The sequence below is a fragment of the Tiliqua scincoides genome, chromosome 11 (genome assembly GCF_035046505.1).
Source record: "Tiliqua scincoides isolate rTilSci1 chromosome 11, rTilSci1.hap2, whole genome shotgun sequence".
Classification (NCBI taxonomy): domain Eukaryota; kingdom Metazoa; phylum Chordata; class Lepidosauria; order Squamata; family Scincidae; genus Tiliqua; species Tiliqua scincoides.
The window spans coordinates 17,277,269-17,290,451 of NC_089831.1; the positions used below are offsets into that span (position 1 = coordinate 17,277,269).

The 13,183-nt window shown below is 44.6% G+C and overlaps 1 protein-coding gene across 1 annotated transcript in view; it reads right to left on the minus strand.

Moving 5' to 3' along the window:
- Nucleotides 1–5,659: 5,659 nt before the first annotated feature.
- The window catches only part of ETS1 (ETS proto-oncogene 1, transcription factor), a 63,675-nt gene continuing 56,151 nt past the window's right edge, over nucleotides 5,660–13,183 (minus strand). The window contains exons 7-8 of the mRNA XM_066639332.1: nucleotides 6,908–7,026; nucleotides 5,660–5,960 (exon numbers count right to left, since the gene is read on the minus strand). Coding sequence (XP_066495429.1) covers nucleotides 5,745–5,960; nucleotides 6,908–7,026 — 335 coding nt within the window. The 3' untranslated portion in view covers nucleotides 5,660–5,744. The remainder of the gene's footprint in view (nucleotides 5,961–6,907; nucleotides 7,027–13,183) is intronic.

Consider the following 13,183-nt stretch of genomic DNA (forward strand, 5'->3'; position numbering starts at 1 on the left):
AGTGCTGTTTACATCTGTTGTAAGTCCTGTATTTGTTTCTAAACTGGTTGGAAAATAGCTACTAGTTGCATTTTGAAAACCTCTGAGGCTGGATTAATGCAATTAGGTGTTTACTTGCAAAGGACTGTAAACCTCAAATCGTCACAGTGGCACTCACTAATTCTTAAGGACCAAAACAGGGAGGCAAAGTATCTGCAGAGGATGATCTCCTGCACAAGGAGTAACTTGAAGGATTATGGTCACAATCTGTGACCGTATGGATTATACACAATCACTGCATGGTTGTTTAACCTATTTTACAAATGCTTTTTAGCCGCTGGAATCCATTGATTATGACATTTCCCCCTTATTTAGTTCAAAGAGCATACAACAAAATTGACTGTGTGCAGTGGTGTCACTAGGGTTGTGTCACCCAGTGCGGGAGGCCAGTGCATCACCGCTATTATGGACCTCCTCCCATGCAGTGGGTGGGGGGACGCCCCAGGAGGTGGATGTATTGATGCACTATTGCCCTGCCCCACTGGTTTTTTGGCTATAACTTTTGACAGAATAGGGATATTTCAACACGGTTTGCTTCATTGCATTCTGCATGAAATGGCACATCAAAATGATGTATAACACCAAGATTTTTTTTTTAAAAATTGCAGTAGTGGTGACACCCCCCTATGCCTGTCACCCAGTGCAGCCTGCACCCCCATAGCAATGCCACTGACTCTGCAAATCTCCAAATTATAAAGTGCTCATGTTAAATTTGTGTGACCTTTTCTAGCTTGGGGAAAAAAAGAGAAGGGGTGAAGAAACACAGGCCAAGTAGAGCATAAGACAAAACTCCTCATTTGCCATTTCATTGAAAGGCAGAAGGCAAGGTAGGTACAAAACACTGATAAGGTACCAATGGCCCCACTGATGGCACGCTACTGCTCTTCAAATTCCCTGAGAAATCCTTTCTGTTGTGAAAAGTGCTTGACCTGGACAGAATCTTGACCTGAATCTTACTGGTAAAACTTGGGAGGGACGAGAAGTTTCCCCAGCTCCCTGCCACGAGGCTCAATCATATGTGCACCAACAACCCATCATCAAGCCACATCATCTTCCAAAGCACACTGTGTCAAAAGTCAAGAATGTATTGACATCAAAAGGTTAATTGCACGAGGCACCTTAAACCACAGAGGCCAAACTGGCAAAATCAGCCTTGCAGATATGGCCACAGCTTAGTAGTCAGCCTGTCCATGCCATGGAAGCTCAGTTGAAGGCCGATGACAAAACAAGGGTCTTTGTTTAATTTTCCTTACTTGGTGGAGAGCCTCTGAAGCTGACCTATATTGACTCAGGGGCCAATCCAATTTTCTAGGGCTGATGCAGCTGTGCCAATGGGGTGTCTGCTGCATCCTGTAGAGAAAGAGCAGCCTTGGTGACTGCTCCTTACAGTATGGGAACATGTGTTCCCTTACCACTAGGGCTGCATTGTAGTTGCACCAGTGCTGGAAAATTGGATAGGACTGGGCCCTCAGTCCATTAACTCATCTGGCTCATTCTAGTTTGCTCTACCACGAAACAATTTTCTAGGATCTCAGATGCCTTTCCCAACATAGTTACCAAGCACACTTTCGATTGGAGAGGCCAGGGGTAGAACCTGGCCCATCCTGCAGGCAAAGTCTGTGCCCCATCACTGAACTATTGATCATTCCCGATAAACAGACACTTGTTTGGATGTCCAGGTGAGCGGTTGTTTGCAAGCCTGGACCAAAGAGCAAAACAGGTGTGGGGACAGGAAATGACAGCCTGATTCACAAGTTTGGTAGAGTTGGATCTTGGAATGATCAAGGGATTTGTTCTACACACTCAGAGCAGAATGGATCACTTTGTGAGAAAATGGCGGATGTCTGCTGGATGCTTAGTCCTAGAGAGGAACGTACACCAAAGCACCAGAGAATTATGGGGGGGGGGGGAGATTTATAACAGATTGCCCAAAGTGGAACCTATAAGTGCCCAATGCTTCCTTGGAAGAATCATGTCAGTCTTATTATAAAGCTTTAACAGTATGCAAGTTTGGTGAGCGTAAACTCTTTCAAAAGATTCATTGACATGCGCCTTTCCAGTGTGACATCTTCAGAAGCTCTGAAAGAAACTCAAGATCACCAGTTCAATGGTGGTGCTCCCAAGGGTATGATGTAGCTTCACACATGAAGCCTGACCCAGGGTTTCACATGAACAGGCTACCCTGTCTGTATTTGTTCTTAGAGCTAAGCTTCAAGGCCAGCAGAATCACTCTCTTGACAGGAATGGCCAAACCGCTGCTCATGAACCACATGCAGCACTTTTGGCAACTCAGGCTGCAATCCTAACCACACTTTTCTGAGAGTAAGCCCCACTGAACAAAATAGGGCTTACTTCTGAGTAGACCTGGTTAGGATTGTGCCGTCACAGAAATAAGTTGGCTGAGCTCCTTTTTGCATCACAATTAATATAAAAGGTAAATAATTTTTTTTTAAAGCTTTATAGTTATTTACTGGGTATAAACGGAAAGCCCACTGGTTTAAAATGTAAGCTTGATGTTCATGGTCAGTAAATATATTTAAGAATTTGAATGCTTTTTAGATATTGTGGCTCGGCTCTTACATGAAGCCAGTTTGGCCACCCCTGCTCCATGATACTTAGAAATGATCTTTATTTGTTGCTTAGTTGAGGAATAAGGACAGACTATAGAAGCTCTAGCACAGATAAATCCCACTTGCCGTACTTTTTTCCTCCAGCTTTCCAGCTCTCTCTCTCTAATGGTTGCCGTCTACTAGCTAGAATCAACATTTATTTATCTTTCCATGCTTAAAACCGATTCTTTAGATGCTAGACAGTTGTTTGACTTTATGGATACAATCTTTTCCATCTCCATTAACCTCTCTTTCTTCTCTGCTTCCACCCACACACTTCTTTCCCTCTGCTGGAATTCTATGTCGCTGAGCCCTAGGTTCTGAAATAGTTTGTTTCCATTCCAAGAACATCCACCATCAATTTTCTTGGCTCCAAATCTTTCTTCTACATCTTCCCAAGTAAAACTGAGGGTTTCTTTCTTCCACGAAGCAAAGCCAATATCTCCAGCCAGCCTTGCTTACGTGAATAAATTGCTGACAGACACATGGTAGGACATTAGCTACAGTATGTGCCCATATCAGCAACTGTTCAGGGCCTTTCTATGCCATGGAACTTACACTACTTCAATAGCCAGTCCCTCTTTCCCCCAACACACTCCGGGAAATGTAGTTTTATGAATGGAGCAAGCAATCTCTAATGGAAATCTCAGCATGCTCAACGATGTACCTTTCCCAGGATTCATTCTGCATCTTCAAAGGGAGCAACAAGATTTTTTTTTGGGGGGGGGGGGGATCACTCTATGTTTCCATGATCTACTTAACACTCGGAGCTAGACATAAGAAGAGCCATCAGAACACATCATGCGGATTGTTATATCTGCCTTATTGTAGCTGTCCTTTAACAGCCATGGCTTTCAGCTCTGATCAGTGGTTCTCAAACTGTGGGTCTGTGGTCCACAAGTGGGTCATGACCCCATTTTTGGTGGTTTGTGAAAATGTTGGGGAAAATTAGGCTATGTGCATCAAGGGTTAAACAACCTTCTACTTGGGTGGAGTAGAAGGGCTGATCCCCAATCACCATTAGAGCTGTAGAGACTGGAGTGGTTGATAAAGTGAAACTTTTTTTTACAAGGGTCCCAATGCTGAAAAGTTTGAGAACCACTGAATATTTAAAACCTCGATGAGCCACTGTAATTCTGCAAAACACACAAATCTTTTGGCTTCAGAGTATATCACTGCCTCCTGCCAGCCCTGCTTTGGATTGCGCATCAGACTACAGAAGGTGGGGCGGGGCAATTCTGACTTGGTTTGGAGTTTTCCAACAACCTTGAACAAATCATTGTTTCACACCCCCAGTTCTCAAACAGAACTTCAATATCCCTTTTCAGATGGCATAGTGCCTAGAACAGTAATTTTCAACCTTTTTCATGTCATGGCACACCGACAAAGCACTAAAATTGTCAAGGCACACCACCAGTTTTTTGACAATTGACAAGGCACACCACACTGCTGGTGGGATGCTCACATCCCCCCGTGGCTCTACCAATAAATGACCCTCCCCCAAAGTTGCACGGCACACTTATGGACTATTTGTGGTACACTTGTTACAAGTCGCTGGCCTAGAATAACCAGTCATAAGGAGGAAATTTGGTACTTGCAGCCCCTGAGCTACTCATGTTCGGTTGTCCATGTGCACAGAGCTTTACCTTCGGACAAACTCCATGCACACAGATTTGTCTGCACTGGTATCCTAGCTGCTACAAGATTCCATATCATGTATATCGATACTCTGCATCTACAACTTGATTGTACATTGGGTCTATTCACAAGTTAACAATCAACAGACATAGCTTGGTAGCGGGGTCAGAAGACATTATCCTGACACAGTCAAGATATGTCCTGCACACCCTATACACATGCACACTACATTGTCTGAAAGGCATTTCTGAATTCCTAGAAAAGACAGAGGTACCCACAAGGAAATAGCTACCCTTAAAAACACCCCATAATAGGCACTGCCAAGAGTCTACGTATAATATAGTGACGTTGCAGCTCAATTCTATGCATGTTTACTCAGAAGTAAGTCCCACTGTGTTCACTGCAGCTAAATCCCACACAAGGGAGTACAAGATTGCAGCCTTGACAATTCTCTTCCGGGAGTTCGAGAATCAACGAGAAGGAATGGATGGATGATTGAGTTGTTAGCTCATTGGCAAAGGATTAAACTACAGAAATATGCTTTCCCCAGAAAATATCTGGAAACATGGAGGGAAATTATTTTAAAATACCATTTTTAAAATTGGACTTTTTGACCAAAATTTACCCCAAATAATTTCACCAGCCCTAGCGGCAGAACAACAGAGTAAAGCCTTCAGGCTAAATAGTAATTCATCCACCTGTTTCTCTGTGTTTTATCATGGTTTTCTTTTCTTTTCTTTTTTTACCAAGCTGTTAAGTCTATCTGTTTCTGTTGAGGGTCTACATCAAAGCTGGATCTTGCTTCAGCACTGATGAAATTTTGCAGCTGGCTTAACAGAAAAAAAAACAAAAAACACAATATTGCAATACTGAAACCATCTTAGAGCTTAAGACTATTTAAAAAAAAAAATACTGGCACAAAATTTAATAACATTTTTTTTTTTTACAAATAAAAAATAGTTTTGGTCCCTCCTTACAAGAATGCAACTTTTTACCAGGACCATTGTTGGCTGTTTCCAATGTGTTCTCCCTGCATGACAAGGACATATTGCCCCCTTAAGATTGTTCCCCAAACCTTGCACTGGATTGTCAGTCCTTGACACTGGATGGGGAAAACCAGAATCTTAAATGTATTAAATAATTGTAACAAGGTGGTGTGCTTTTTTTCATCTTTTAAGCTCTTTTGTTCCTGATATTTAAAACTTCAACCCCAAATAAAACTCTCTAAGAATGTTCAAATATGAACACCTTTTCTTTCTTCTCCTAGCTAAACTATGTCACAGTTTTGTCCAAAAGCTTAATGTCTCACCCCTTGCAATGCAAAATCTGAGTTTCTTTTTAACAGGAAAATCATGACAGCAAAAAATAAAAATAAAAAATAAAAACAGTAAAGTCCAATAGAATTTCTAGATGGACGCACGGAATCTTCCGGAAGTTCTTCTAGCCCGCTTGTTCCATTCACTCGTCGGCGTCTGGCTTGACATCCAACATATGATGTAGCTCTTCAGGCGTGTATCCCAGCAAGCTCTGCAGGTCACATACAAAACGGTAGACGTAACGCTTGCCCGCCGTCTTGTGGATTATGTTCTTGTCGTAGTAGTAGCGCAATCCGCGGCTCAACTTTTCATAGTTCATTTTTGGCTTGTTTTTCCTCTTGCCCCATCTTCTTGCAACCTGGGAATATGGAAGCCACAATATCATCATCATCATCATCATCATCATCATCATCATCATCATCATATAAATGGGGCATCTTTACTGGCAGACTTCACATGAAATTTCAGGCATGTCCATGATGGAATCATAAGAAGTGTTAACAAGGAACATTTTGATTAGAGTTAATGATGGGCCCAGGTGCCTTCCCACACTTTTGCAGCCCCTTTTTCAGTGGAAAAAGTGGGGAAGGATTTCAGGGCTGAATAGGTGAAATCTGTGGAAGTTAGCAAAATGCACCTAACGAGATGTTGTCCTGGTACATCCCCCCCTTTTCTCCCCAATACTGTCCTGACGGAAAAGTCTGCGTAAAAATAAATATCAGTCTGCCAACTAGTTCTAGGGTGCACCATTCCCCGCCCCAGAAGTTATCTGACATAACAATGCGGTATCATCACACTGAATCATTCTGTGGAAAAGAAAATGGCTGCCACTGGCAGGTGGCTGGTGGACAGAGCTTCTTTTTGAGGTGAGCTTCATCCACTTTCCACCATGAATTTCTCCTGTTTTACCCCCCCCCCCAGAAAACACAGATGAGGGCTTTGGCCTCCTGACACCCTCCCACCCCAAATTTCAAAGCAGATACTCTAAGCAAAGAACTGTCACCTAGGCTGCAGTGTGCCTCCCGCTTTCCGCCAATGCTTTAGATTGGGGTTGGACCAAAGAATTAAGATAAGAGAACGTTGTATCCAGAGAGTTAGTGATGCATAAATCCCATTGATGTTAATGGGTCTTCAGTTAGTCACAACTCACTTAACTCCCTCAGATTTCAATGAAACTTAAGCATGAGTAACTTTCTTTGGACATCTGAATACAGAGAGCCAATAAAGAGGTACATAATGGAGCACTGGGTGGACTTTTCACTTATCTATTCATGTATCGCTACTCTCAGTTAAAAGCACACATACCTCATCAGGATCAGAGAGCTTGAACTCCCAGCCATCGCCTGTCCAGCTTATGAATGACTGGCAGGATTTGTCCGTGAGGAGCTCCAGCAGAAATTGCCACAGTTGAATGGGACCACTACCTAAGGCAGACAAAAGGGGTACAACATTCATAACAGGATCCATAACAAAGCACCTTCTCCACCAGGAATAGTACAGCTGAGCTGTTGGAAATGGATCTAGGTTTCTGATACAACAACATCGGACCTTGCAATTGACGTTAGTATGAAACCTCTGGCCTGGTTGGCCTGATACAAATATCAGGAACTTGGACTGCTGCCCTTGTTTGGACATCAAAGCATTGCCTGCTGCCTTCCAGGATCCAGCCCCGGTGAGCCATCGCTTGCCCTCAATTATGTCAGAATGCCAGATGCAAGGGAGGGCACCAGGATGAGGTCTCTTGTTATCTGGTGTGCTCCCTGGGGCATTTGGTGGGCCACTGTGAGATATAGGAAGCTGGACTAGATGGGCCTATGGCCTGATCCAGTGGGGCTGTTCTTATGTTCTTAACTACAATTCCCATGAAGCCTTGCAGGTCTCTTGTTATCTGGTGTGTTCCCTGGGGCATTTGGTGGGCCGCTGTGAGATACAGGAAGCTGGACTAGATGGGCCTGTGGCCTGATCCAGTGACCTGTTCTTATGTTCTTATGTTATGTTCTTAATTCTCATTCCAAAGTGATTTTCAATCTTCTTCATTTCACGGCACACTGACAAGGTGCTAATATTGTCAAGGCACATCATCAGTTTTTTAAGGATAGATTTTATCACTGGATTGGGCTGTAAGGCTCCTTCCTGACTATGACTAGGTTGATGGTATTCAAGGATTTTGTTATGATTTAGACAGTGGTCTGCAAACTGGAGGCCACTGTGTGCTGGAAAATCCTTCCCTGGCATGAACAGAGCTTACCGTTACACCAAGGAGCTTCTTCTCTGCATCTTTGATTGCTCCTAACCTTTGCGCCGGCCAGCAGCGTCTGCCCAGAAATCCAGGTACGAAGACTGCTGGGGCAACAACCCAGAAGCGGCTACAACAGGGGTGTCAAACATAAGGCCCGGGGGACAAATGCAGCCCATGGAAGCTTTTTATCTGGCCCTCAGGCTCTCGGTTGCTGAGCAAAGCTGAGGTGTTACTGCTGAAGAGGCAGCCCACATGAAAATCGGGCTCTCCCATATCTTGAAATATGATCAAGATTTGTGTATTTTCTCTTCTGTCGTTTGTAGCTAGTGAGTTCCTAAGTGAGAAAAAGTGGTTATTTTTGGTTATGACCTGTGTAATGACATCAATTCCTGCCTAATGACATCACTTCCGGACCTCAGCAGGCATCACGAATGCTATTTGGCCCCCGGTATGAAACAAGTTTGACACCCCTGGGCTAGAAGATTGGGGGTGATTGGAAGTGCAGAGAAGAGGCTCTCTGATAGAATGATAAGCTCCATTCACCAGGAGAAAGGATCACAGTGAGTGCTAGATCCGGCCCGTGGGCTGGGGTTTGGTGCCCACTGTTTTAGACAATGGAACAGCCTCCATATTAACAAACAGGTAGTCTCTTCTTACTCAGAAATGTCTGAAGACCAAACCAGGGGACCATAAGAGACATGGAGTTGCCACAAACCTCTTTCCCTTCTCCTCCTTATAACATCTAAATACAAACACTGGACATCTTATTATAAGTCTCCAATGAATTATAGGCGATGGGAACCAGGAGATGCAAACTGTGATGATGTCATGTGACATGATGCACATCTAGTTTGATCCTGAGGTCATCCAACCTGCGGGGTCCAATCTTCCCAGTAAGCACTGCTACTTGACGCAAAAGTCAATGGGATGTTTCTGAGGCCATTTTTCAGTCGCAGACCTCGGTTACATAAACAGGATTATGTTTTTGGCACCCAGGCAGGGAGGAGTCATTCCCCTGACATGAGCTCCTCATTCCCTCCCACCTGCCAAAAGGCTCTTGGCCACAGTCTGACTTCCAGCCTGCGCCTGCCCCCGCATCTCGCCTGCTGCCTCCCTGACCTTGACTTTTTGTTCCCTGGTTGTTTACTGAGATATGATAAAGAGGGAGACAGGTATGAAAATTATTTTGGCCTCTTTCCAGGGCATGTCGATGCAGGAACAAGTTTGAAAAACTCACCAAGAATGAAACCTCAGAGCCAGTGAGTCAGCTCAGTGGCTATTAAAGCAAGGAGAGACCGAGACCATGTCATGGGTGGGTGGCTTGGGGGTGGGGGGGGGTCATCAACTCACTGCTCCTAGTCTCTGTTTAACTTGCCTTGTGCTTTAAATAGCCCCCACCTCCAGGCTCACAAAGCCAGCATCACCCAGTCTTTTTCCCAGCGTCTCCTTCACATCCATACTCACACACACTCCAGCTGTTTCCGTCAACTGAATGTACTTGAGCCGTCTGTGTTTGACAGATACCTTAAAAGGTCTCTTGGCCTCAGTCAACACTTAGAATAGACCTGTACATTCTTCTGACATTTTCAGCTCTTTTTATAATCCACTGTGGTTTCCTCTCCAGGTTGTCAGATACCGTAAGCTTTTTTGTACCTTCTCCACTATACAGACACTCACGCACTTTCTAGTTCAACCTCACAACAGTTCAGCAGTGCCTGTTTCCTACTGCCAAGTCTCTCTGGTCATGTAGGCCACCATGAAAACTGCATGGCCAAGCTGACCGTGGGCTGACAAAGTCACTAAAAGAGCTTCTGACCTGGGCTGACAAATTCGAATAGCTCACAAAGTCCCAAAACAGCCACAACAAGTTTTCACAGCTAAAAGTACATTACGGTCACCAAAAATCCTTAGTTTCTTATTTGCATATCCCATTAACCCCATCATATAACCCCATATCCCTTGGGGGTTGGACTAGATGACCTCTTAGATCACTTTCAACTCTATGAGTCTATGATTATGCTTCCCCCACTGATTAATGAGGAGGTGATCAACCCATAAACAACTTTAAACCTAAATTTCCCTTTGGTAAAATTGTAATAAGTGCCCTATCTCCTTAGCATGAGAAAAGCATTATATAAAAGTACCTGTCACCATTTGGAAACACTTAGGAGGATGGGGGAGGGGGGAATAAAATGTATTCAGACACAGTGAATTAGCTGTATATTGTCCCCTTAAGCAAAAGCCAGGCTCCAGCCTGCATCTTCTTGCTCTTCTTATAACCTTAAAGCCTGCAGCAGGCCTGTGTTAGGAGGACTCCTAGGAAGCTGCATCAAACTGTCAGTGAAATGACCAACAGGTAATTTAGATAGTAGTCCAATCAGCAAAACAGAAATAATTCTTCAAAATTCTTCAGTCAGTTTCCACATAATACTAAGCAAAATAGTATACCAGTGGTTCCTAAACTGCCATTGCACCGTCAGGCTGGTCGGCAACCTTCAGTCTCGAAAGACTATGGTATAAGCCTACAGCACCCGGTATTCCCAGGTGGTCTCCCATCCAAGTACTAACCAGGCCTGACCCTGCTTAGCTTCCAAGATTAGAGAAGATCAGACATCTGCAGGGTAACAGTTGCTGCTACTGTCAGGCTGCACGCTCACAAATTCACAGGGGTGCATTGAGATGTCTCCAGTGGCCTCTTGTTCTGGCTCTCAAGGGAGCTGCCATCTTGCATAGCCTGAGATCTTGCCAGATCCAAGATGCCAATCCCATCTTCCTGGCTCTCCCGGGTGCTGCTATGTTGGATCTTGCGCGATACAAGATGGCTGTGCTCAGCAGAGCCAGAAAGAAGAGGCCACCATGAAAAGAAAGGTGCCGTGACCATGGCAAGTTGGGACCTGCTGGAGTATGTAACGGAAAAGACAAGAACCTTTTACTGAGGAGTTCTCACACTGCAAAGTGAAACTGGCAAGTGTGCAAGCATGAAGATGCAATGCTTCAAAGGTTATTTATACTGCATCACACCAGGTTTAAGGGTGCCTAGTTCCTGCTTCAGCTTCAGCACAGACAGCAACCAGTCTCAAGAGATTGTGGATTTCCATACCCTGCAGTTAACATTTGATGATATTCACTTGCTAAGCCTGTGTGCTCTGTTCTTTTGCCTTTGTGCCAAGGGAAGCTTGAATGGGAGCCAGAACATGCCAGATTAGGCTGAGGTTGAATAGAGAACCACACCTGCTCTGGGGCAAAGAATTTCGAAAAAAAGCTTATGACACATGTAAAGAGAAGCTTGGTTTACTCCTGGGATGGTAAAAGCCTTCCAAAGAGGGGGAAAGATGTTCATCGCCGCCTGCACCAAAACACACATTACTCAACACTCGTATATTTATAAAAAAAGCACTGTACTAATCTGATACTGGGGCCAAATAGACCCCAGTAAAATCATTGCTTTTGAAAAAAGTGAGATATAATGAACAGTGACTCCAGTTAAAGTTCAGAAATTTGGTGTGATATTTAGGTTTCTTGAGGACCCGATCCTATCCAATTTTCCAGCACCGGTGCAGTCGCGATGCAGCCCCAAAGTAAAGGAACAAATGTCCCCATACCTTAAGGAGGCCTCTTGTGACTGCTGCCCCACCACAAGACGCAGTACATGCCCCATTGGCACAGCTGCACCGGTACTGGAAAACTGAATAGGATTGGGCCCTGAGTTTTATCCTAAGAAAGTGTATCCTGATAAAGCACCTTTGAAATCAGTGGACAAGCTCATCACATTCTTTCTGGACAACCCATTCATTTCAGCTACTGTGACTTAACTTTCTATGGATTCAACCTACTGTTGATAGTTCAGGAGTACCATCATCATGTAGAGATCGCGTCTAGGGTCTGCAGTGGTCCCATTTCTTTGGTGACTCACAGATCCCCTGGTGGCTCATTCCATACTCTTTTTGGTTCTTTTAGAGATACAGATTTTATATATTGCGAGACATGAGGCTGTTATAGAGAGGAGGAGCCTCTGGAACCGGAGTTCAGGCCATGGATAACAAGCTGTCTTTTGTGATGCAGCCCTGAAAGCTCTGGTTCCTTTTGAACAAATCCGAAGACTTTCCATTTAAGCCCCCAGTAGAATCCGCTCAAGCCATTCAGCCTCGGACATGGCTCACAAGAAGGCAGTACCCCCTTCCCGCCCACAGGGAAATGGACGAAAGTTCTGGGCTCTCCCTTGAGCACTGTCTGCTGACCTTTGTCCTGGGGAGGGAGACTGAACTAAGAATAGAGCCAGTCAGAGGGGGCTCACATGCTAAATCTGATTCACAATGGCTGCCCTTGTCTTGCCTCCATAGCGGAGAAGGAAGGCCTTCAATGGATGCCGTTGGGGAGCATCATATGTCAGGAATTCTTTTGCATCACTAGGAAAATATGACTCGTCCAACCGATTATGAAATGGCGACTACAGTGGCAACCCTGTTCAAGGAAAGCCCCTCTGGGATGTGTGTGGCCAACAAAGAAATAAATATATAAATAAAATCCATCCATAGAAATGCTTCCACGACAAAGTGACATGTGTCTGAGGCGCCAACTCCGACCCCTTTGCTGGTTTTGACGAGTTGAGTTGTGCTCTCAGAAACTTGTGCTTGGGTCTGAGGAACAAATAAAGCAGAGGAGGCTGGTAGCTCAGTGTTAGTGCTTTGTATTCAGGAGGTCCCTGGCACCCAAAACCCTGGACAGCCATTGCCAGGCCATGCAGGCAAGATGGACAAATGGTCTTTTGTTACAAGGCAACTTATAACAACTTTTAGCTTTGTATACTCGTATACATCCTGAGAGCCAGGATGGTGTTGTGGTTTGGGAGCTGGACGTAGACCTGGAAGATTCAGGTTCAAATCCCTGCTCAGCCGTGAAGCTTCCTGCGTTACCTTGAGCAAGTCGCTCGCTCGGTCTCACAGCTTTACATACCTCGCAGGGTTGTTGTGAGGATAAAAGGAGGGGAGGAACTATGTACACCACCCTGAGCTCCTTGGAGAAAGGGTGGTATAAAGACATGTGAAAAATAAATAGAATGACACAAGAAGTGGACATTTGGTCCGAAGACCGGCAGTAGCTTAATTCATTTAAACTTCCAAGCAGATCAACTCGTTCTCCCTCACTGTGGGCAAATGCGCTACCAAGGGAGAACGAGCAAACATTTCCTGCAACTCACAGGGGACCTTCCCTAGCTCCAAGTATCAGATCAAATTATCTTTGCTCTTTTCTGTGCACATGGTTTACCTGTATGCCCAGAAGGTTCCTCAAGCATCAACACACCAAGGTCATTAGAATGGTGGGGAGAAGGGGGTGTCAGTGAG